The sequence below is a fragment of the Trachypithecus francoisi genome, unplaced genomic scaffold (assembly GCF_009764315.1).
Source record: "Trachypithecus francoisi isolate TF-2019V2 unplaced genomic scaffold, Tfra_2.0 Lachesis_group3, whole genome shotgun sequence".
Taxonomy (NCBI): Eukaryota; Metazoa; Chordata; class Mammalia; order Primates; family Cercopithecidae; genus Trachypithecus; species Trachypithecus francoisi.
In genome coordinates, this window is record NW_022681468.1 from 73,548,793 (window position 1) to 73,572,841 (window position 24,049).

A 24,049-nucleotide genomic window follows, 5' to 3' on the forward strand; every position below is an offset into this window, starting at 1 on the left:
AAGATAGGAGCATAGATACATACATAAGAGGTAGTCTCCTATGTGGTATTATTTGAAGAACTCAAGAATCACCCTTAGTGACAATCTCTCTCCTCATCATGCCTGACTCACTATTACAGAAATGGATTCCATTTTCCCTTTGCAGAGGTAAATGTTGAAGATGCAGCCATTGTTAACACTATTGCTTGAATTACTTTATAGAAGCTTTTTTTTTTTTTTTTTTTGAGACGGAGTCTCGCTCTGTCGCCCAGGCTGGAGTGCAGTGGCCAGATCTCAGCTCACTGCAAGCTCCGCCTCCCGGGTTTACGCCATTCTCCTGCCTCAGCCTCCCGAGCAGCTGGGACTACAGGCGCCCGCCACCTCGCCCAGCTAGTTTTTTGTATTTTTTTAGTAGAGACGGGGTTTCACCGTGTTCGCCAGGATGGTCTCGATCTCCTGACCTTGTGATCCGCCCGTCTCGGCCTCCCAAAGTGCTGGGAAGCTTTCAATAGAAATTACATTTTTGGAAAGAAGAAAAAATGCAAGAAGCACAGAAGACCTTCTTCATAATTTGCCAAAGGCCAGTTTGTCAGACTTTTGAACTCATTCTCCAGTAGACCTTATAATCATTCCCTCTTTCTTGAGAGAACAGTAGATCACTTCTCATACTGAATTTCACATATTCCTTTTCAATTTAATGATATATTTGGCAAATCTTCCTTATTCAAGTAATGAAGAAAATTGGTACATTAAAGTATCACAGAACAATAGAAGCAGCTTACACCAAAAAGCCCACTGATAACAGCCACATTGTTAAAGTGGACAGAGAAGAGATTTCTATTCTGTTCCTTTTTATTCTATTCACATTTATACAAAGAAAAAACAACCCTCAGCCCTAATAGCAACTGACAAGAGACATATAAGTTCAGTTTGAGCCTGATGAGGGCAAATTAAACTGAGAAAACCAATTGCCTCTAACTCCTCTGCTTGGTGTCTGGTCTGATGAACTTTTTCTTGCCTCCCACTTCCACCACCCAAGCCCAGCTACTCTGCATCACTTACTCAACAGCCTCATAACTGTCTCACATCTCTCCCCTTTCCAGACTAACCTGAACACACTTGCAAAATCATCCTAAGACACAGTTTTGTTTTACCGCATTATTACTTTGTTTGTGGGTGTCTTTATGACTACTGTAATCAAGTCCAGACTTCTCTGAGCCATTTTAAGTTTTTGTGGTCCTTCATAATGTGTTTCTACCAGGCTCAATCATATGTATATACCTCCCATCATGCCTTGGATCCAGACAAGAAAAGAACCATTCTGTCTTTCATATCCAAAACACCTTTGCCTACACAAAGATGTTTGTATCTCCCATGACTATATAAAAGAGCCACATAAGGCCCTGCAGGTGGTACACTGCACAACTTCAACAGGTGCCATTCATATGTAACCTGCAAAACCATAGATGGGCAGCCCTGTGCCTGGACTGCTCTGTAAGATGATGTCTAGTTCAATGAGGAGTTGTGAAAATCAAATGAGAGAGAAATATTTGCCTTATCTGGATTGGGTTTTTCTTTTGTATTTAAAAAGTTAAGATAATAACATAAGATAGGACATTTAAAGCACATAGGTAAGTGTCTGGCATGTACTTATTCCCTTCCTTCCCTTTGCGTACACTGACTTTATGAAGTTACTTGAAAAACTGAAGAAGTTCAAACAAATCATGTAGAAGCCCTTGCTCCTGAGGAAAAAAAAAAAAGTGTATTTAAATCCTTGGCTGTCTGTTTGGAAGGAAGGAGGAATAAATGGAACAAGCAAGATGTATCCAAAAATCCTCTGCTCTGAAGCATCTCCTTCCAGGTGCTGTCAGCTTTGGCTGTGCAATGAAATCACCTGGGGAGTCTTTAAAAGACAGATGCTTGGGTCCAAACCCAGATTCTGACGTCACTGCTCTGGAACATGGCCTGGGCAATGGTTTGTTGTTGTTGTTGTTGTTGTTGTTGTTTTTGAGACGGAGTCTCACTCTGTCACCCAGGCTGGAGTGCAGTGGTGCGATCTCGGCTCACTGCAACCTCCACCTCCAAGGTTCAAGCAATTCTCTGCCTCAGCCTCCTGAGTAGCTGGGATTAAAGGCACCCACCACCACGCCCAGCAAATTTTTGTATTTTTAGTAGAGACGGGGTTTCACCATCTTGGCCATGCTGGTCTTGAACTCCTGACCTTATGATCCACCCGCCTTGGCCTCCCAAAGTGCTGAGATGACAGGCGTGAGCCACCGCGCCCGGCCAGACAATGGGTTTTTTAAAGTTTCCCAGGAGACTGTACTGTGCAGCCAAGGGTGAGAACCATGGTCTCTACACATGCCACAGCTTGAAATCAATTGATTTGTTAACATTTTTCATTAAAGATGTTCATTTCTTGTTCCACCCACCTCCATGTTAGGATACTAGTCATTCACACCTTACTTCCTTTTCACTTTAATTGTATTACATTTCCCCTATTTTGAGATGTAAAATTTTGAAGACAGCGGAGTGGGCAAGGTAGTAACATAGGCACCTTATTCAAGGTAGCTATGACACCCCTACTCAAAGAGACCCCAGGACTTCATCTATGTCCCCATTTCAAATTGCTCACATTCCTACTTATGATGAATTAAAATACACATAGGTTGGATCTTCTTAATAAAATAAGCCCCTTACCCTCACATTCGTTCCTCTTAACTGTCTAATGTAAGAAAACCAGAATTTTTTTTTTTTTTTTTTGAAACGGGATTTTGCTATGTTGCTCACACTGGAGTGCAGTGGCTATTCACAGGCATGATCCCACTACTGATCAGCATGGGAGTTTTGACCTGTTCCATTTCCAGCCTGGTTCAGCTCACCCCTTCTTAGGCAACCAGATGGTCTTCTGCTTCCAGGAGGTCACCATATTGATGCCAAACTTGGTGTGGACATCCGATTGGCATAGAGCACTACTGCCCAGGACTCCTGGACTCAAGCAATCCTCCTGCCTCAGCCTCCCCAGTAGCTGGTACTACAGGCATATGCCTCTGTACCTAGCCAGAACTATTATACCTTATAGCCACTCAAATTTCTCACATCCGTAGAAGGGTATGAAGCCAGTGCACCAAAATAGAAAGAATATTAGACTTAAGACTCAAAATATATGATTTGACTCCCAAGTTGATCACTTAACCTTTTGAGACTCAGTCTCCTCATTTCTAACAGAGGGTTATTGTGAGGATTAAATAAGATACCACAAGTAAAACTCCTAGTGTACGTTAGATACTCTATGTATTCAATTGAAGTGAAAACTCTCAAGGCAAGGAAAGAGTTAACTCATATACTATCTCTGGTAGATGCCCCTAAAAATATCTAATCCTGTGAGACCACAAAAACAGATGGCTATTGTTCAGTGAGAGCTCATGGTGACGTTATTAAACCAACATCTTTAAGTAACAAACCCCAATAACACTTCTCTAATCAAAGTAATGCCAGTTTCTTTGGATTTTTTTTCAAACTCCTTTTATGAAATGTATTACTTTTCCCTAAACTGTTTTCACTATTTCTTTCAAATTGCAAAATCTGTGATAATCTTCAGTTTCCATGCTACTTTTGCTAATGAAAAATTACACAGCTGTACAATCTGTTAGATTGATTGAGCCACCTCGACAAATAATGCTCCCATTCTGAGCTCTAAATACATTAGTGCATATGGCTAAGATTCATGTATAGCCAAAGATCTTCCACAATTATGTGCCAGGAATCACCAACATTAATTTTTCTATATCTTAACCAAGAGTGTTCATAAGTAGTCCAAAACAGGTGCTAGGTCTGAGGCTTATATCATCTCCCCAAATCATGATGAAAATACATTAATCATTCAACAATCAAAAAAGGATTTATTTAGCACTTGGCCTGTTTTCCAGCATTGGATGGGGAAGAGAGAAAGATAATTACTTGATAATTAATTGAGATAGATTTTTTTTTCCACATCATTGGGTCTTCTAAATATCTAAAATTAGCCATTCAAACATCAGACATCCTTTTTATTTCAACCATTTTTATTAGTCGATGATACCAAATTTTCTTACACAATCTTAGCACTAATTGTAGAAAGAGCATTTCCACTAATAAGCACCATAATAAAACCACACTCTCTATACACTTGACCACTAGTATCCAGCTTCCCTAAGAAGACACCCTAAGGAAAACACAGTCAGTCATTCTGACTACTATAACAAAACACCTTAGACTGGGTAATTTATAAACACTAGAAATTTATTTCTCATAGTTCTGGAGGCTGGAAAGTCTAGGATCAAGGCTCCAGCAGATTCTGTGTCTGGTGAGGGCTTACTCTCTACTTCCAATATGGCACCCTGTTGCTGCCTTAGCTCCCTGGAACCTTTCTTTATGAAGTCACTAATTTCATTAATGAGGGTAGACCCCTTATTACTTAATCAGCTCCTAAAGACCCCACCTCTTAATCCTATCACATTGGCAATTACGTTTCCACATATGAATTTTGAGATCATAGCACCCATCAACCGTAAAAAGGATTACAGTCACAAATCTGGGCTTTGGGAAAATAATAAATGTTAACATCCTCATACCCATCAACAAATACATCAACCTCATCTTCCAATTTTCAGAGATTTGGGATATGCTTTTGGGGTTGCCAATTTAATGGGTATTTCATGTAAATTTTAATCCCATATAAGAATTAAAACAATAATGTTACACAAACAGCACCAGATTACATTTCCTTGCATAATATGTTCCAAAATTAAAGTATACATCAAATATCTTGAGGAAAGTTGGGAATGGCCTAAAGCAGTCACTATCAAACTGTTCTGGCCTTGACTCAAAGAAATACATTTTTACACCATGACCAAGAACTTGGTTTTAATTAAACCAAGTTTTACAACATAGCACTTATCATTATTCATGAAATCCTTTTCTAATTCATTATTTAGCTCTTTAATTCACTAAATTGATTTCACAACCTGCTAAATGGGTTAAGATCTATTTGCTGAAAAATAGTGATCTAAAGGGCGAAAATGAAAATAACTACTCTTTTCAGAAAATAAAGATATTTTGTCTTCAATGTTAAACCAGGGCTTATAATATTTAAGATGTACTGGAAACCACTCAAAGATGGTGTGAATTGAATGCTTCAGGCTTTAACACACAGTCAAGTTAACATTAAGATCAGAATCCAACAAGCCAGTAACTTTTAATGTCAGAAGTTAAGTTCCACTCAGAGTTCGTTCTCCTTATCAAAAATTTATGAGAATCCAAGGGCATGTTTTAGATATGCCCATGAATCAACCCTGGCTGTTGCTCACTGTCACGACTATGGACCCTAGACTCCACAGTTGTCACCTTGCTGGCACCACTGCCATCTGAGGCAACGCTTACTAGTTATGCTCCAGCAGTGGAAGAAAGAGAATAATCTTTCCCTTTTGCACCTGCTGAACAAGGCGAAAGTTGGCTTCAGCCACTGGGGAGGTCCTCCAAGTCACAACCATAGCCCTTTCCCCTCATTAGTTACCCACACTGCCCTGGTGCCAGCCCAGGTTCCAGGGCTGGGAACATACTGTACCACAACTCACCATCCCCTTTCCTCCCCCCACACTGGGGCAGATTTTTTGTCCCATGGTAACAGAGAATCCTCTCCCAGGAGCCCCATCATCCTTAGACTTCCATCATCTTCAGTCCATCAGGTCCATCTGATGTCCCAAATCCCAGCTGTGGAAAGGATTCAATCCTTTATCCCAGTAGGCCCTCGAGACCCCATGTGATCACTGGGTATGTGCAATTAACTTCAGATGTCAGAGGCATCACAGCCTGGGTACAGTCCAGTCAGAACATCTTGTAAACAGAGTCTCTGTTGACTACTCTAACTTTGAGAGTCACATCAAAATCAAAGATACAGACCCAAATCTCATATGGAGGTGGCTTAGGACAGAATCTATCTAATGTGGGTTTTTGGGGAGCTGATTCCAGAAAGTCACTTCAAGACTTCTCTCTGTTATCCAGCCATTTCATTTAGCCTATGCTAGCTAGTCTACACCTTGTCTCTTTCCTGCTATCATGTTTCCAGGAAAACAAATAATATTCTCCCTGAGACGACTGTTAATCAGGAAGCAGAGATACCTACTTTACCTTTTTAGCACCCAGATACATTCACCCAAACCAGAGGTCTCAGTTAAAATCAAAACCTTTTAAGGTTCTTGATCTGGTTTTCCTGTACAGCACAGCTTCTGAATCCAAAGAAGGGGGAGAGATTCTAAATTTGGTTCAGCTGGTTTCTCATACTTCTTACTGAAGAATATCTGGAAGCTAAGAAGCAAAATACGAGGGTTGCATTTTCAGTTTTAAAAATAATGGAAAAAAATACTCAGTATATTTCATTGTTTCCAATTTTTAATCTCTGTTTTTATTCACTCTCAAGAGCAATCACTCCCCCATGGGAACTTTATAACAGTTGTCTGTAGTTCATTCTGGAGGTAAAATTTCCCCTAAGAACTTGGAAATAAGGGAGATAAGAGTGGTCTCTGGGAAATAGACTTTAGGATCAACACGACCAGAAGATAAAATCACTTTTAAAGAAAAAGAGTGGCTCTGGGTTTAAAAGACCTGGGACTATGCTTATTAACCAAAATCATTACCAAAGAAGGAGTACAACAAAAAGGGGGATGTGAGAGAGGCCAGGCACAACCATTTACAGAAGAAGAATAGACTTTCCTGGGCAGACTCCCCAGGCAAGATCCCCCAGACTTCTGAACTACTCACAGACCTTTCCTAATGGGAGAGCAATGCTCCAAACATATCGGGCCTTGATTCATCCAATGCCTTGCCTTTGTCCTAATTCAGCCCTCACTGAGCAGCCTTCCTTATGTGACTTGCTGTGCAAGCCTGTCTATGGGGAAAGAAGGCACTGACCACATAGTCTTGGACTCACCTATACAACCACAGGTGTGAACTGAATCCTCTCTAAGTGCCTGGCCCTGTCCTAGACAACAGACATACAATAGAAAACTCAACAGTTCAGGTCCTTAGGGAAAACACAAACAAGCAAATAAATAAGTAACTGCAGCTAGTAATAAGAACCATTAAAAAAATAATAATAAAGGCCACGTCTGTAATCCCAGCACTTTGGGAGGCAGAGGCTGGAAGATCGCTTGAGCCCAAGAGTTCAAGATGAGCTTGGGCAACATGGTGAAATCCCATCTCTACTATACAGAATACAAACATTAGCTGGGCATGGTGGCATGCACTTGTAGTCCCAGCTACTTGGGAGGCTGAGGCAGGAGGATCTCTTGAGCCTGAGAGTCAAAGGTTGCCGTGAGCCCAGATTGTGCCACTGCACTACAGTCTGGATGACAAAGACCCTCTCTCAAATAATAATAATAATAATAAAGCTAGGTGATGGACTAGATAATGGCTGGGTGGTAGGTGGTTTAAGAAGAGGGATCAGGAATGGCTTATTTGAAAAAAAAATGACATTTAATTTAAGAGCAGAGACAGAGCCTACCCCAAACATTTTTTTTGTTTTGTTTTGTTTTGAGACGGAGTCCTGCTCTGTCACCCAGGCTGGACTGCAGTGGAGCAATCTTGGCTCACTGCAAGCTCTGCCTCCCGGGTTCACGCCACTCTCCTGTCTCAGCCTCCCAAGTAGCTGGGACTACAGGCGTCTGCCACCATGCCTGGCTAATTAGTAAAGACGGGGTTTCACCATGTTAGCTATGGTCTCGATCTCCTGACCTCGTGATCTGCCCGCCTCGGCCTTCCAAAGTGCTGGGATTACAGGCGTGAGCCACCGCACCCAGCCCCAAGCATTTTCTAAAAGCATTTTCTAACTATGTTTTTAAAAAGTCATGTATTGACACAATGGTAGAGAAGAGCATGATGAAAAGACTTAGAACCAGCAATGCGAAAGAGAGTATGAAGTGTGTAGACAAGTTAGGTAATGGGTAGCTTCTTTTTTTGTGCTTGCCCTTCATCAAACACAGCTGAGGCTCTACTTCCTCACTGCCAATCCCTGCCCAACCCTCTCCCAGGCTTGCACCCCCAGATGTTAAACATGACTGTGCCTCTGGCTGATAGCTTGGTGAGGATCCAGAATCTGCCATGTAACAATGGGGAAAGAGAGCTTCTCTGCAGAGGGAACAGGAAAAGCTGTCAGAGAAGAACAAACCCAATGCTTCTTTGGAACTTACAGTGAATCTGGAGCTTTATGAACAAGGGGAAAAGTACAGGAGCCAGGATCAGAGAAATAGCCAAGAGCAGAGCCACAGGAAAAAGCTTTAGTTTTATTGTAAGTCCAGTAGGAAGCAAGTAAGTGACATGACCTCATTTGCATATTTATTTTTATTTTATTTTTTTGAGACAGAGTCTCACTTTGTCACCCAGGCTGTAGTGCAGTGGAGCATGAGCAGCCTCAACTTCCCAGGCTCAGGTTATTCTCTCACCTCAGCCTTCAGAGAATCTGGGATTACAGGTGCATACCACCATGCCCACCAATTTTTGTATTTTTAGTAGAGATGGGGTTTCCCATGCTGCCCAGTCTGGTCTCAAACTCCTAGACTCAAGCAATCCACCCATCTCCACCTCCCAAAGTGCTAGGATCATAGTCTTGAGTCATGGTACTTGTTTACATATTTTAAAGATTCCATTGGCTACTGGGCAGAGAATAAACTGCAAGTCTAAAGGTAAAAGAAGCAGCGAGATTAGTTAGAAAGTTCTAAAAGTAGCCTAGGCAAGCAGTAATGTGGCTTGACTAGGATGCCAGCAGTAGTGTTGGAGAGAAGAGAGTAACTTTAGAACATATTTTGGAGATGGAGTCCCAGGACTTGTTGATAGACATGTATGTGGGGTAGATAATCATGCTTTGGCTTAGCAGAGTAGTGATGTTTACGGAAACTGGTAAGACTGAGCTCTCTGATGGGCTTGAGATGTCCACTAGAGGCACAAGTGGAGATTAAGTTAGGCAGCTGGGGCTCCTGGGAAAGCCATGGGCATTCCCAGCCTTGAGATGGTGATTTTTCACTGTAAATTAATACATTGGGTAACTTATCAATCAAGGTAGTGGGAGCCAAGCTAAGATGCCCCATCACAGCTGGTCATCCCCAGTGTGGGCCTGTCCATCTGCTTAGCCAAAGGCCTCAGCTGAGAGCTGCTTCTACAAGGTTGTTTTGTTGTGTTTCCACATATAAAACTCTGTGCCCAAGTTCCCCTTTATTCTTATGGATCAACGTGGAAATCAGAAAAAGTGGTATTTATTTAAAATGTTTTTGAAAAAATGCATGACAGTGCTTATTTGGTGGAATAAAGAAATATTACACAAATAAAAGAGAAACTTAACTAAGCAGATTAAGTGATACAACCAAACACTTGTGTAGACCTTTTCTGAGGCCACATGCAGTAACCAGAGCTCCTTGACTTTGAACTCAATGTGGAAAGGCTCTATTGGTTAAGTAACCTAATGAAACAAGTACCCCAAAAAGTCATGATAGACATCCTAGAATAAAACGAACATAGGACAATTTATATTTATCCCCTTAATAGTTATTGATTGAGTAATTACTATGTAATTACTGTGTTGACTTCATGCCCTCCTGGGGCTCCTTTCTCAGCAGGGGAGACAGACCATACTAAGGGATGGAGCTGATGGAGGTGGGTGTGAAATATCTTTTGACCAAGGTAAGCAGGTGATAGGCAGTTCCAATGAGAGAAAGACCCTTGGTTAAGCTGCCCCTAACGGGCTCAGGATCTGCTGAACCAGTCTGAGAAGGCTAAACCTGCTCTGCTGTAGGCTCTATGCTTCATTTTAAGTGCCCATCTTTCCCCCTCAGGCTGATGGCTGCATCCTGTAAACCATTTAAGTGTTAAGATCCAAGAATGCTTGACTTTTCATTTCAGATTATGTAGGATGAACCAGTTTAGGTAAAGGAAGTTTCCTTAGTATCACTTCCAATTGACTAGAAATTTACCATGGGGTTTGTGGCCAGTGCCCTGACTGGCTATAAACATGTCTTGCTCTGCAGGGTCACTGACCTGAGTGTGTATTTCCTTCAAGGACCTGGGAGAAAGAAGTGACTATGGCAGGGCAAGGTTCACCTTATCTTGAAGTCCCTAGGCCAAAAATTTTATTAGTAGCACTCTTAACTAGCACCTCCATTTCATTATTGCCAACAGTCAGGCTTTTAAAGGGCTTCAGAAGCTACAGACTTTTTTTCAATGTCTGAACTTTAGATGAGTTGTCATAAAATCACCTTTGTTCTACATGATGCATTGTGCCTGGATGAAACAACTCATTGTAAAAGGAGAACATTGCCCTTCCCCACCATGTCAGAATTCAGTGTTTGCCACAAAGGCAGCATCAGCTTCAACTGAAGATAATAGTCACATACACATACTCACAAACACAGCTGAGTGTGATATTTTACCTATGACAGTCTTTTATTAAACCCTTTGTAAGAGTTTTTAAATACTTTTATTCTTTATAACTTATTTGGATAACACTGCACGAGAATGCCCCTCCCTTTCCCCATTTCTCTGCACTATCACCAAAGGCCAGTTGTATTCTAGATAATCAGCACATAAAGTAAAATCAGAAAAGAATTAATTATTTCCATGTTTACCTATAAAGATAATGGTTTGAAACCTGTTACTGTGCTTTTCTTCCTGGACAATTCCTCATTGGAAATTACAGAACACAGGCTCTAGGTGCCACAGCCTTTTGAAAACTTCTATCCTGAGAGGATCACAGACCTTGCCTTACCTTTAGTTGAACTAGATGTACATCCACATGCTTGCTGTCCGAATCCTGCTGGACTGAATAGGTTAGGTCTCGGACCCTCTCTGAGGTCATCCGGAGCCAGGTCTCAATTTCAGGTAAGTGGAGGACAATCTTCCAGTCAGCCCCTGTGTGTAGTGGGGGTGGCTTTTCATACTGCTGGTCAGAGTCCATGTCCTTCATTGCCTCTTCTCCCTCACCCTGCTCCACAGTGGGGGTCACATTGATGGCCATGGGTGAAGCATCAGTAGCCATGGGATCCAGGTCCTGTGACCTCAGGGGAGAAAGTGTCACGCTCATGGTTAACATGGAGAAGTCTAAACCTCACTTCTTTCCAAAACAGCTGAAAGGCAAGAGGAAAGAAGAAAGCAAGAGTCAGTCAAGATTGCCAAATAAAGAAATGATACTTCACAGAAGAAACAGGATTTCTAAATTAAGAAACCATAGCTCATAACAAAAACAGAAAGAGGTGTTTTGATTTTCTACATGGTAGCCCCAAGAGCCAGGAAATAACATGAACATAAAACCACTGTGATATTGCCTACTACCCCCCACCACCCCCATCTATTTTTCCCTCATTTCTTAGTAACAAAATCCGAGTTTTTAGCTGTTCATATTCCTGCCCAGAATTTAAAACTACATTCCCTATCTCCTTTGCAGCTAGGTGTGGCCATGCTCTGGCCAATGAGAGGAATTGTTGTGTTGAAATTCTGGGAGAGCTGCTCACAGGGAGCTGACTCAATTAGGAGGGGCTCCCTTTATGCCCTTCTACTTTCCTCCCCTTCTTCCAGCCTGTGACGTGGACTTGATGGCTAGAGCAGCTGGCAACCCAGACCCAGAAAGGCCTTTGACTATGACGGGTGGAGGATAGTGGAGCACGGAGGTAGAAACACGGGTCCCACACGATAACAGAGGAGCTACCATACCAGGTCTGAGTGCTGCCCTGTACTTCTTTTATGTGAGAAAAAAGCCAAGCTTCTATCTTGTTCAAGCCACGATTATTTTGGGCTTTTCTACTAAAAGTATCCAAACATCATTTTGACTGTAAAATCAACATATTCAATACATGGGACAGCTACAGTGGGAAGATGTTCTAATTACAAAAAACACTGAGCTGAATTCAGGAGATGTTGCTCCTTTCTATGATTTGTTAGCTAAATAATAACCTGTGACAATCCCAAATCTTTACTTTCCTAGAAAATATAAATCATGGATTGTACTGAATAGATCTAATTAACTCTCAATCTAAATTACATTAATATTTGATTATATGGAATTTTTAGAGGTTTCTGGAATTCGAAGGGTAATAAATTGGTCTGAAATACATAAACAGTAAAATATTAACCAAATAAGTTAAAATAACATAAGTGTAATTCATCATAAAGTAAGGTTGGGCTTTAAGATAAATTTAATTAGTTTAATTATCCAGCTATTAAATTTATCTTTCTTCTGGAACCAGTCTAGTATAACAACAACTTTTAGGCTCTTGTATTTTAAAATAAATAAGCACTATTTTCAGTCTCAGGAGCAGCTTTTTCTACTCAAGGCAATGAATTTCTTTTTCTTTTATAATTTTTTGTCTGGTTCTACATATTCAAGTTAGTTTACACCGTTATTCCCCCAAAGATGAAAGGTGACTCACCAAAAGATCAGAAATTAAATGTGATTGTCAAAAAGTAGTTCATATTTGTATAATAACAAATATTCAACACCAGAAGCAAAATTATTTTTACATACCAAAAGAGAGGGGAAACTTTTAGAAACGCTTCCAATTTGACTAGAAACATGTATCTTTCCATACAGGAATGAGGAGTGGAAATTAAAAAGACTTGTTGAGTTAACAAAAGTCTTAAGACTAAGTCACTCCTATGACATATTTTTTCAGAATCTTTCCAATACTGCAGCATAATCCCTTTCTCTAATTTCTCAAGCATCTAACTTTTGAATTAAATGATGAGGAGAAGGCCAGGCGCAGTGGCTCACACCTGTAATCCTAACACTTTGGGAAGCGGAGGCGGGCGGATCACCTGAGGTCAGGAGTTCAAGACTTGCCTGGCCAACATGGTGAAGCCCCATCTCTACCAAAAATACCAAAAATTAGCCCGGTGTAGTGGCGGGCGCCTGTAATCCCAGCTACTCAGGAGGCTGAGACAGAAGAATCGCTTGAACCCGGGAGGGGGAGGTTGTGGTGAGCTGAGCCAAGATGGCACCATTGCGCTGTAGCCTGGGCAACAAGAGTGAAACTATGTCTCAAAAAAAAAAAAAAAAAAAAAAAAAAAAAAAAACAGAGAATTACAGATAAATTTTTAAAACAAAGTTATTTGTAAAGAGCAAAATATATGTCTTAAGTAGGTTTACCACTTTGATACCTGCCTTAGAGAATGGCTTCAGGCTTCAATTCGACAGCCTTCTCCACCTGATTGCAAAAGGCAGAAATCCATATCCCACACTTTTTTTCTTTCCCATGAATATAAGGCAGACACCCCACATTTTTAACTATGCTTGTATTCTGTTTTAAAAGTAATAAGAATACTAGACCCAGCTATTTAAAAAAAAACAATTAGAAGATAACATAATTTCACTGAGAGGGATAAAACTCCAGGAAGAGTAAGCTATCATACTACTTCTTCATAAACCATACTCCAGCCTCAGGCTGATTCCAATTTCTCCAATTTTTTTTTTTTTTGTTTTTAGACAGAGTCTCACTCTGTCACCCAGGCTAGAGTGTCGGCCAGGCTGGAGTGCAGTGGCATGCTCTCGGCTCACTGCGAGCTCTGCCTCCCGGGTTCACGCCATTCTCCTGCCTCAGCCTCCCGAGTAGCTGGGACTACAGGCACCCATGACCACGCCTGGCTAGTTTTTTGTATTTTTAGTAGAGACAGGGTTTCACCGTGTTAGCCAGGATGGTCTTGATCTCCTGAGCCACCGCGCCTGGCCCCAAATTTTTAATATTTAAAAAAAGATTAATTGAGCCACTGCCCTCTGGGGGTAAGTTTAGAATCACAACCCTAGAGAAGGAATCTGATACATAAAGGTTAATAAGGTTTCTAGTTCAAGAACATAGAACTGGTTATAAAGGGAGACACTGGTGTCACAACGGTTCCCTCCTCTAAGAAGCCAGAGTCATTGAAACTAGAAAACTGAATGCTGAGCCAGGGCAGCATACAATGAACTGTTTAAGCTACACTCACACATACACACTCGCCCACAAAGCCCTGCCCCAAAGCCCTGCACAACTGAAAAACAGTGCTTAGTCATTGTGTTTTCTCTGAAACTCCTAAGTCAAGGCAGGGCCTTCCTTGGAATACACATCCTACTGTAAACTAAAAAACACACTAAAGAATTAGCTCAGTGCAATTTATGCCCCAACTTGCAACATTTCCACATACACCATTACGTGCACTAAGCACACTGCAGTTTTATATGATTTGGGGCAAAACGCTCCACACATTTCTTGGCCTCAGTTTCTTCATCTGTAAAATGACAAAATTGAACTAGATGGCCAGTAGGATCCCATTTGCCCTAAGAATCTGTGATTGCCTAGGGTTATTTATCCAGAGATTTTGAAGCTCTTGGAAGTTTCCTGCCTATCCTGAGAGCTGTGTAGCTACTAAATGATGGTCTCCATTTTATCAAGGCATACAAGTATTATTGATAGATGTGTCCTACTTAATGAAAAGGAATAAATTACTATCATGAAAAAAGCGTTTTGTTAAGTCATTATTTACACATTTTTTGTTGTTAATTCTTTCCAGAGGAACAAATATGGGAGATTCTCCCCTCTAGAAGTCTGCCATTTAAGACTGACAAAACAGATGTGGTTATATACGTAGAAGACAAATCAGAATAAAATAAAAATATGAAACAAAAGCATAGCTGGAGAGGAGAGGATGTGCATCCTACCTGAGTAAAGTACAAAGAAATCTTACATTCAAGCTGCCAAAGCAAAATTTTCCTGTAACTATAAAACTTTTACCTAGAATGCTATGTTTCCACATTTAACTGATCAGACTATACACAAGAGAATTTCTATAACCCGCAGAAATAAAGCAAAGCGTGCTTTACTCAAGTTTCATTTCAACTCTATTTACTTTCCCTCACATATATCTTTGCCACTAGGAAAAGAATGGTATATCTATCATTAAGCACAGCAAGCCTGGGTAGTAGCATAAAATGGATTAATTGCCCATTTTCATGAAAAGAAATTACTACATTTTTCAGTTGTTAGTAGTAGTTCACATTTAAATGTAGCATATATGGATGGTCATATTCTATTTCTGATTTTAACACAATCACATCTGATTTTAAAGATATATTATAATTTTTAAAAAATGCTTCCAATTGTGGAAACCTACAGTAATAGTCTTTGTGAATATTTTTCTTGCCCTTATCAGGATTATTCAAGTTTCTTTCTCATCAAGCTAATTACTCCATTTGAATGCAAACAGAAAGCAGGAAATTGAGCATAAGTCTATATTTGTAAATAACATAAGTTCTGAATTCTTTTTTACAAGTCATCTTGCAATAAGATTTCTTTCTAGTCACAGAGACATTTTTTTAAAAGCTTAGACTACAAGTTCTGACGGTGAAAATAAAAAAAATTTGACTAAGTGCACATAGTCACCCACCGAGTTACAACTCTGGCTCCAAGATGGTGTGAAAGGAGTGATCGGCCAGCTTTTTGGAACCCAGTGACCTCTCATCTCCCTCCCCCTACATCAAATGCTTGTCTGTGGCCACCTTTCCAGCATTAGTGATAATACCACCTTTATCCCAGCTGCTGTTAAAAATAACATCCATCAAATCCTTTCCTTTACACAAATCCAAAGAAGAGGCAATAATTAAAGTGCAATAGCTGAAAGCAGTAATTATTTTAAGGCTTTCTAAAAAAAATTATAAAAGGGTTTTTCCATCTTACTCTATAATCCTATAGAAACATGCCATGGATGGCTTATTAACAAGGACTGTTTCTGCGATCTCATGTCCACAAGTTTTGGGTTGGAGCCTGACGCTAGCAGAAGGCATTCGACTTGAATAAACAAACACATTTAAATTAGAAAAGTTCATTCGACCAAATCAGGAGACAAAAAAGTTCGGCTACATCGCCATCAAAGCTTCCCACCTCTCTCTCCTTTCTTTTACAATTTTCTCTCTTAAATAAAATAACAGAAAAGCCAGGTATCTTGCCGACTGTACTCACTGTAAATGGTTTTGTCCCTAATGGCCCTTCAGGATTAATCATCTGGCTCCTCCTCTCCCCGCTGTTTCTCTTCTTGTGGCCAAACAATATGAAGGTCAGTGTCGGGGCTGCACCATGCTGGAGGACACTGGTGCCAGTAGGGTCCTAGCTTCATACTCCCTTAGTGGCCTAAATCTCTTGGGCAGAGAGGGCTGCTATGCAGTCCCTATTTGGAAGCTAATGTATAAGCTCCAGGATTGTGCAGTCATAGGCAGACCTTTTGCAAACAAGCAGTGATGAGTGGGCTGAGAAAAAGGAGACAGTTGCCAGAACAAGGATCACTATAGAAAAGAGTCTTTGGGTGGACAGAGTACTTCCAGTCATGGTTCAGAAGAATCAAGACTATACTCTCAAAAACCCCAACAATCTTAAAGCAGGATAAATTAGTAGTACTGTGCTAACATGACTAGCTGACAAAGCCAATTTCAGCCAAATAAATTCCTGCTCTGTCTCAGCAAGAAACTGTTCTTTCCATGTAAGAGCATTATCATGAGTACAGTTTGAGAGGCAGTCTTTTCATCATGTAAATCAACCCTAAGCCTACATTCTTATTCTCAGTCTTTCTCGCCCTGCTTACTCCTTAAAACATAAGCAAGTGATTAAAGCATAATTCTAGTCAAATTAACAGATGTGCTTGCTACATAGCACTTATTACAGAACAGAGGTAGAAAAAATTATATTAACCATCACATAATTTTCCTTTTTCTCCCCCTTCATTTCTTCTCTTACATTTTTATAACCACTCTTCATAGAACCTATTCATACAGACACTGAATTTAGAAATAAATAAAAAAATCCTCTGGCCTGTTTCAATTTTTGTCTAAGGTTAGCTCTCATGACTTGATTACATTAAGGAGAAAGACAGAAACTCCAGAGGTGCACCCTGTATCTGATTCCAGGATACCAGATTGGGCTCTGCAAAGAAAACACAAAAACAAATTTAATACATTGGTTAATTAAATGCCACTGCCTAGCCAGATAAATGAGGATCTGATTCGTCACTTAGTTTTAAATCTTGCTGCCTGCCTACCTCCCATGCCTTTTGCTGGGTCAAGAGCTGGGAAACTTTAAATGGCTTTAAGCTCTAAAATAGAAGAGGCAAAGAGTTGCTGCCAACTATTAAGTTAAATTTGTACTTAGGGAAAAAGTTAAAGTGGCTTCTGTAAGATGCTCCTAAGGAAATATCCATAATTGCTGCCTGATGCCTTCTTCCCCTTTGCTCTCTTTCCCTGCCCATCCCAGTGCCCTCCAGCACTCACGTAGAGTAACACTGTTTAGTGAGAGCACTGCAGTAGCCCCAGATTAATCTCACTTTCTAATCCTCTTGCAATAACAGGCCAGCCTACAAGTGGATGTCAGTGAGGAGAAGGACTGCGAGTGCCCCAGGGGGGAAACAGCATGTCAATAGGGGAGCCCAAACAGATTTCCATAATTTAAAAGATCTCGGTGTTATCATTGGTGTTTCTCTCTCCTTTTCCTTCTTGAATATGTCCTTTCGTACAGCTGTGCCCCTCGGCAGATGGGTGATTACATTCTGCTAATCACTTAGAGACCACGCACCATCTTCTGGGTCTTTCCTCAAATACCCGCTAACTCCCTGGCCCAGAGAACAGTCTGCTGTCAACCATAACACACTTAATCAATCATCTTCTCCCCTCAAACCTTCCTCCTACCCCTCTCCCCAGTTATTCAGATCTTCCTTTGGCAGGGATACCCAGATTGACTCAGATATTCATCATGCCTTCTGTATTTTCTTTCCTCCACTACAGTAGTCATTTCCTGTCACAAAGAGATTCATTTGGCTGCTTCAGGCAGGCAGCTGCAGTGGCACCCATGGTCATCAGTATGTGGACCTGGACTCAGTGAACACTAATGAGCATTCATACTTCTCACTCTCATCCCAAGTTGCTAAAAATCACCTTTAAATATTAGGCAGTCACCTTTCTATTGTTCAAGAAATTGTCATGAGAGAGACTGGATTTGTAAAACTTTAATACATAACTTGTACAATTGTTGCCTTTGTCAATGCTATTAAGGTAAAGAAAATGAAACAAGATTCATTTCAAATGAACTGACATTTAGTGGTCAGAATTTAAATCAACTGACATTACTGAAAATCAACTATATAAAAGGCATTCTATGTATATGTGACTCATCATATTTACCCTCAAGGAAATTATAACTTTATAGAAACAATCTCTCTCTCTCCCCTCTCTCTCTCCTCTCCCCGGCTCCCCCGACCCAAACACATACTCATACCTACTGCACCAACAGGCTATGGTCAAATACATGAAGGGCAAAAACAAACAAACAAAAGCCCAGTAAGGCCCCAGGAGTGTCAATTATGCTGAGTAAAAGAAAGATAAGTGCGAACCTTTACTACAGAAGGTCACATTTCAGGTGGCTTATAAAAATGGGTCTGGGATTCCCTACTCAATAAATGGTGCTGGGATAACTGACCAGCCATATGCAGAAGATCGAAACTGAACCCTTCCTAACACCACATTCAAAAATTAACTCAAGATGAATTAAAGACTTAAATGTAAAACCTAAAACTATAAAAACCCTGGAGACAACCCAGGCAATACTATTCAGGACATAGGCATGGGCAAAGATTTCATGATGAAGACACCAAAAGCAATTGCAACAAAAGCAAAAATTGACAAATGGGATCCAATTAAACTGAAGAACGTCTGCACAGCAAAAGAAACTATTAACAGAGTAAATGGACAGCCTACTGAATGGGAGAAAATTTGTGCAAACTATGCATCTAACAAAGGTCTAATATCCAGCATCTATAAGAAACTTAAACAAACTTACAAGAGAAAAACAACCCCATAAAAAAGTGGGCAAAGGACATGAACAACTTTCTTCCTTCCTTCCTTCCTTCCCTCCCTCCTTCCCTCCTTCCCACCTTTCTCTTTCTCTCTTTCCTCTGTTGCCCTGGCTGGGATGCAGTGGCACAATCTCAGCTCGCTGCACCTCTTCCTCCTAGGTTCATGTGATCCTCCCACCTCAGCTTCCCAAGTAGCTATGACCACAGGAACACACCACCACGCCTGTCGAACTTTTGTGTTTTTTTGTAGAGACAAGGTGTCACCATGTTGCCCAGGCTGGTCTCAAACTCCTAGCTATTGGCCCACCTTGACTTCCCAAAGTCCTGGAATTATAGGCATAAGCCACCACAGCCAGCCAATGAACAGACACCTTTCAAAAGAAGTTATACATGTGGCCAATAATAACATGAAAAAAAGCTCAACATCACTGATCATTAGAGAAATTCAAATCAAAAACAAAATGAGGTGCCATCTGACACCAGTCAGAATGGCTATTATTAAAACGTCAAAAAAATAACAGATGCTGGCAAGGTTGTGGAGAAAAAGGAACGCTTGAGGGCGGAGCAAGATGGCCGAATAGGAACAGCTCCAGTCTCCAACTCCCAGCGCGAGCGACACAGAAGACCGGTGATTTCTGCATTTTCAACTGAGGAGCGCAGCCCATCCCCAGCAACGGATCAAAGCTGGTCAGAGAATGACTTTGACGAGATGAGAGAAGAAGGCTTCAGTCCATCAAACTTCTCAGAGCTAAAGGAGGAATTGCATACCCAGCGCAAAGAAACTAAAAATCTTGAAAAAAGAGTGGAAGAATTGACAGCTAGACTAATTAATGCAGAGAAGGTCATAAACAAAATGACAGAGATGAAAACCATGACACGAGAAATACGTGACAAATGCACAAGCTTCAGTAACCGACTCGATCAGCTGGAAGAAAGAGTATCAGCGATTGAGGATCAAATGAATGAAATGAAGCGAGAAGAGAAACCAAAAGAAAAAAAAAGAAAAAGAAATGAACAAAGCCTGCAAGAAGTATGGGATTATGTAAAAAGACCAAATCTACATCTGATTGGGGTGCCTGAAAGTGAGGGGGAAAATGGAACCAAGTTGGAAAACACTCTTCAGGATATCATCCAGGAGGACTTCCCCAACCTAGTAGGCAGGCCAACATTCAGATTCAGGAAATACAGAGAACGCCACAAAGATACTCCTCCAGAAGAACAACTCCAAGACACATAATTGCCAGATTCACCAAAGTTGAAATGAAGGAAAAAATCTTAAGGGCAGCCAGAGAGAAAGGTCGGGTTACCCACAAAGGGAAGCCCATCAGACTAACAGCAGATCTCTCGGCAGAAACTCTACAAGCCAGAAGAGAGTGGGGGCCAATATTCAATGTTCTTGAAGAAAAGAATTTTAAACCCAGAATTTCATATCCAGCCAAACTAAGTTTCATCAGTGAAGGAGAAATAAAATCCTTTACAGATAAGCAAATGCTTAGAGATTTTGTTACCACCAGGCCTGCCTTACAAGAGACCCTGAAGGAAGCCCTAAACATGGAAAGGAACAACCGGTACCAGCCATTGCAAAAACATGCCAAAATGTAAAGACCATCGAGGCTAGGAAGAAACTGCATCAACTAACGAGCAAAATACCAGTTAATATCATAATGACAGGATCAAGTTCACACATAACAATATTAACCTTAAATGTCAATGGACTAAATGCTCCAATTAAAAGACACAGACTGGCAAACTGGATCAAGAGTCAAGACCCATCAGTCTGCTGTATTCAGGAGACCCATCTCACGTGCAGAGACATACATAGGCTCAAAATAAGGGATGGAGGAAGATCTACCAAGCAAATGGAAAACAAAAAAAAGCAGGGGTTGCAATCCTAGTCTCTGATAAAACAGACTTTAAACCATCAAAGATCAAAAGAGACAAAGAAGGCCATTACATAATGGTAAAGGGATCAATGCAATAGGAAGAGCTAACTATCCTAAATATATATGCACCCAATACAGGAGCACCCAGATTCATAAAGCAAGTCCTTAGAGACTTACAAAGAGACTTAGACTCCCATACAATAATAATGGGAGATTTCAACACTCCACTGTCAACATTAGACAGATCAATGAGACAGAAAGTTAACAAGGATATCCAGGAATTGAACTCATCTCTGCACCAAGCGGACCTAATAGACATCTATAGAACTCTCCACCCCAAATCAATAGAATATACATTCTTCTCAGCACCACATTGCACTTATTCCAAAATTGACCACATAATTGGAACTAAAGCACTCCTCAGCAAATGTAAAAGAACAGAAAGTATAACAAACTGTCTCTCAGACCACAGTGCAATCAAACTAGAACTCAGGACTAAGAAACTCAATCAAAACCGCTCAACTACATGGAAACTAAACAACCTGCTCCTGAATGACTACTGGGTACATAATGAAATGAAGGCAGAAATAAAGATGTTCTTTGAAACCAATGAGAAGAAAGATACAACATACCAGAATCTCTGGGACACATTTAAAGCAGTGTGTAGAGGGAAATTTATAGCACTAAATGCCCACAAGAGAAAGCAGGAAAGATCTAAAATTGACACTCTAACATCACAATTAAAAGAACTAGAGAGGCAAGAGCAAACACATTCAAAAGCTAGCAGAAGGCAAGAAATAACTAAGATCAGAGCAGAACTGAAGGAGATAGAGACACAAAAAACCCTCCAAAAAATCAATGAATCCAGGAGTTGGTTTTTTGAAAAGATCAACAAAATTGACAGACCGCTAGCAAGACTAATAAAGAAGAAAAGAGAGAGGAATCAAATAGATGCAATAAAAAATGATAAAGGGGATATCACCACCGACCCCACAGAAATACAAACAACCATCAGAGAATACTATAAACGCCTCTACGCAAATCAACTAGAAAATCTAGAAGAAATAGACAATTTCCTGGACACTTACACTCTTCCAAGACTAAACCAGGAAGAAGTTGAATCCCTGAATAGACCAATAGCAGGCTCTGAAATTGAGGCAACAATTAATAGCCTACCCACCAAAAAAAGTCCAGGACCAGATGGATTCACAGCTGAATTCTACCAGAGGTACAAGGAGGAGCTGGTACCATTCCTTCTGAAACTATTTCAATCAATAGAAAAAGAGGGAATCCTCCCTAACTCATTTTATGAGGCCAACATCATCCTGATACCAAAGCCTGGCAGAGACACAACAAAAAAGAGAATTTTAGACCAATATCCCTGATGAACATCGATGCAAAAATTCTCAATAAAATACTGGCAAACCGGATTCAGCAGCACATCAAAAAGCTTATCCACCATGATCAAGTGGGCTTCATCCCTGGGATGCAAGGCTGGTTCAACATTCGCAAATCAATAAATGTAATCCAGCATATAAACAGAACCAAAGTCAAGAACCACATGATTATCTCAATAGATGCAGAAAAGGCTTTTGACAAAATTCAACAGCCCTTCATGCTAAAAACGCTCAACAAATTCAGTATTGATGGAACGTACCTCAAAATAATAAGAGCTATTTATGACAAACCCACAGTCAATATCATATTGAATGGGCAAAAACTGGAAAAATTCCCTTTGAAAACTGGCACAAGACAGGGATGCCCTCTCTCACCACTCCTATTCAACATAGTGTTGGAAGTTCTGGCTAGGGCAATCAGGCAAGAGAAAGAAATCAAGGGTATCCAGTTAGGAAAAGAAGAAGTCAAATTGTTCCTGTTTGCAGATGACATGATTGTATATTTAGAAAACCCCATCGTCTCAGCCCAAAATCTCCTTAAGCTGATAAGCAACTTCAGCAAAGTCTCAGGATACAAAATTAATGTGCAAAAATCACAAGCATTCTTATACACCAGTAACAGACAAGCAGAGAGCCAAATCAGGAATGAACTCCCATTCACAATTGCTTCAAAGAGAATAAAATACCTAGGAATCCAACTTACAAGGGATGTCAAGGACCTCTTCAAGGAGAACTACAAACCACTGCTCAGTGAAATCAAAGAGGACACAAACAATGGAAGAACATACCATGCTCATGGATAGGAAGAATGAATATGTGAAAATGGCCATACTGCCCAAGGTTATTTATAGATTCAATGCCATCCCCATCAAGCTACCAATGACTTTCTTCACAGAATTGGAAAAAACTGCTTTAAAGTTCATATGGAACCAAAAAAGAGCCCGCATTGCCAAGACAATCCTAAGTCAAAAGGACAAAGCTGGAGGCGTCACGCTACCTGACTTCAAACTATCCTACAAGGCTGCAGTAACCAAAACAGCATGGTACTGGTACCAAAACAGAGATATAGACCAATGGAACAGAACAAAGTCCTCAGAAATAATACCACACATCTACAACCATCTGATCTTTGACAAACCTGAGAGAAACAAGGAATGGGGAAAGGATTCCCTATTTAATAAATGGTGCTGGGATAATTGGCTAGCCATAAGTAGAAAGCTGAAACTGGATCCTTTCCTTACCCCTTATACGAAGATTAATTCAAGATGGATTAGAGACTTAAATGTTAGACCTAATACCATAAAAACCCTAGAAGAAAATCTAGGTAGTACCATTCAGGACACAGGCATGGGCAAGGACTTCATGTCTAAAACACCAAAAGCAACGGCAGCAAAAGCCAAAATTGACAAATGGGATCTCATTAAACTAAAGAGCTTCTGCACAGCAAAAGAAACTACCATCAGAGTGAACAGGCAACCTACAGAATGGGAGAAAATTTTTGCAATCTACTCATCTGACAAAGGGCTATTATCCAGAATCTACAAAGAACTCAAACAAATATACAAGAAAAAAACAAACAACCCCATCAAAAAGTGGGGAAAGGATATGAACAGACATTTCCCAAAAGAAGACATTCATACAGCCAACAGACACATGAAAAAATGCTCATCATCACTCGCCATCAGAGAAATGCAAATCAAAACCACAATGAGACACCATCGCACACCAGTTAGAATGGCAATCATTAAAAAATCAGGAAACAACAGTTGTTGGAGAGGATGTGGAGAAATAGGAACACTTTTATGCTGTTGGTGGGATTGTAAACTAGTTCAACCATTATGGAAAACAGTATGGCGATTCCTCAAGGATCTAGAACTAGATGTACCATATGACCCAGCCATCCCAATACTG

The 24,049-nt window shown here is 40.5% G+C and overlaps 1 protein-coding gene across 3 annotated transcripts in view; it reads right to left on the reverse strand.

Annotated features, from left to right (window-relative positions):
- Window positions 1–24,049, reverse strand: part of AKAP6 (A-kinase anchoring protein 6) — a 657,824-nt gene that overhangs the window by 414,565 nt on the left and 219,210 nt on the right. For 2 of the 3 annotated variants that reach the window (XM_033188313.1, XM_033188311.1), the window contains exon 3: window positions 10,769–11,126. In XM_033188313.1, the coding sequence (XP_033044204.1) occupies window positions 10,769–11,092 (324 nt within the window). In that variant the 5' untranslated portion in view covers window positions 11,093–11,126. Of the gene's footprint in view, window positions 1–10,768; window positions 11,127–15,983; window positions 16,061–24,049 lie in introns of those variants that run through there. The other variant, XM_033188312.1, reaches the window with a different exon arrangement.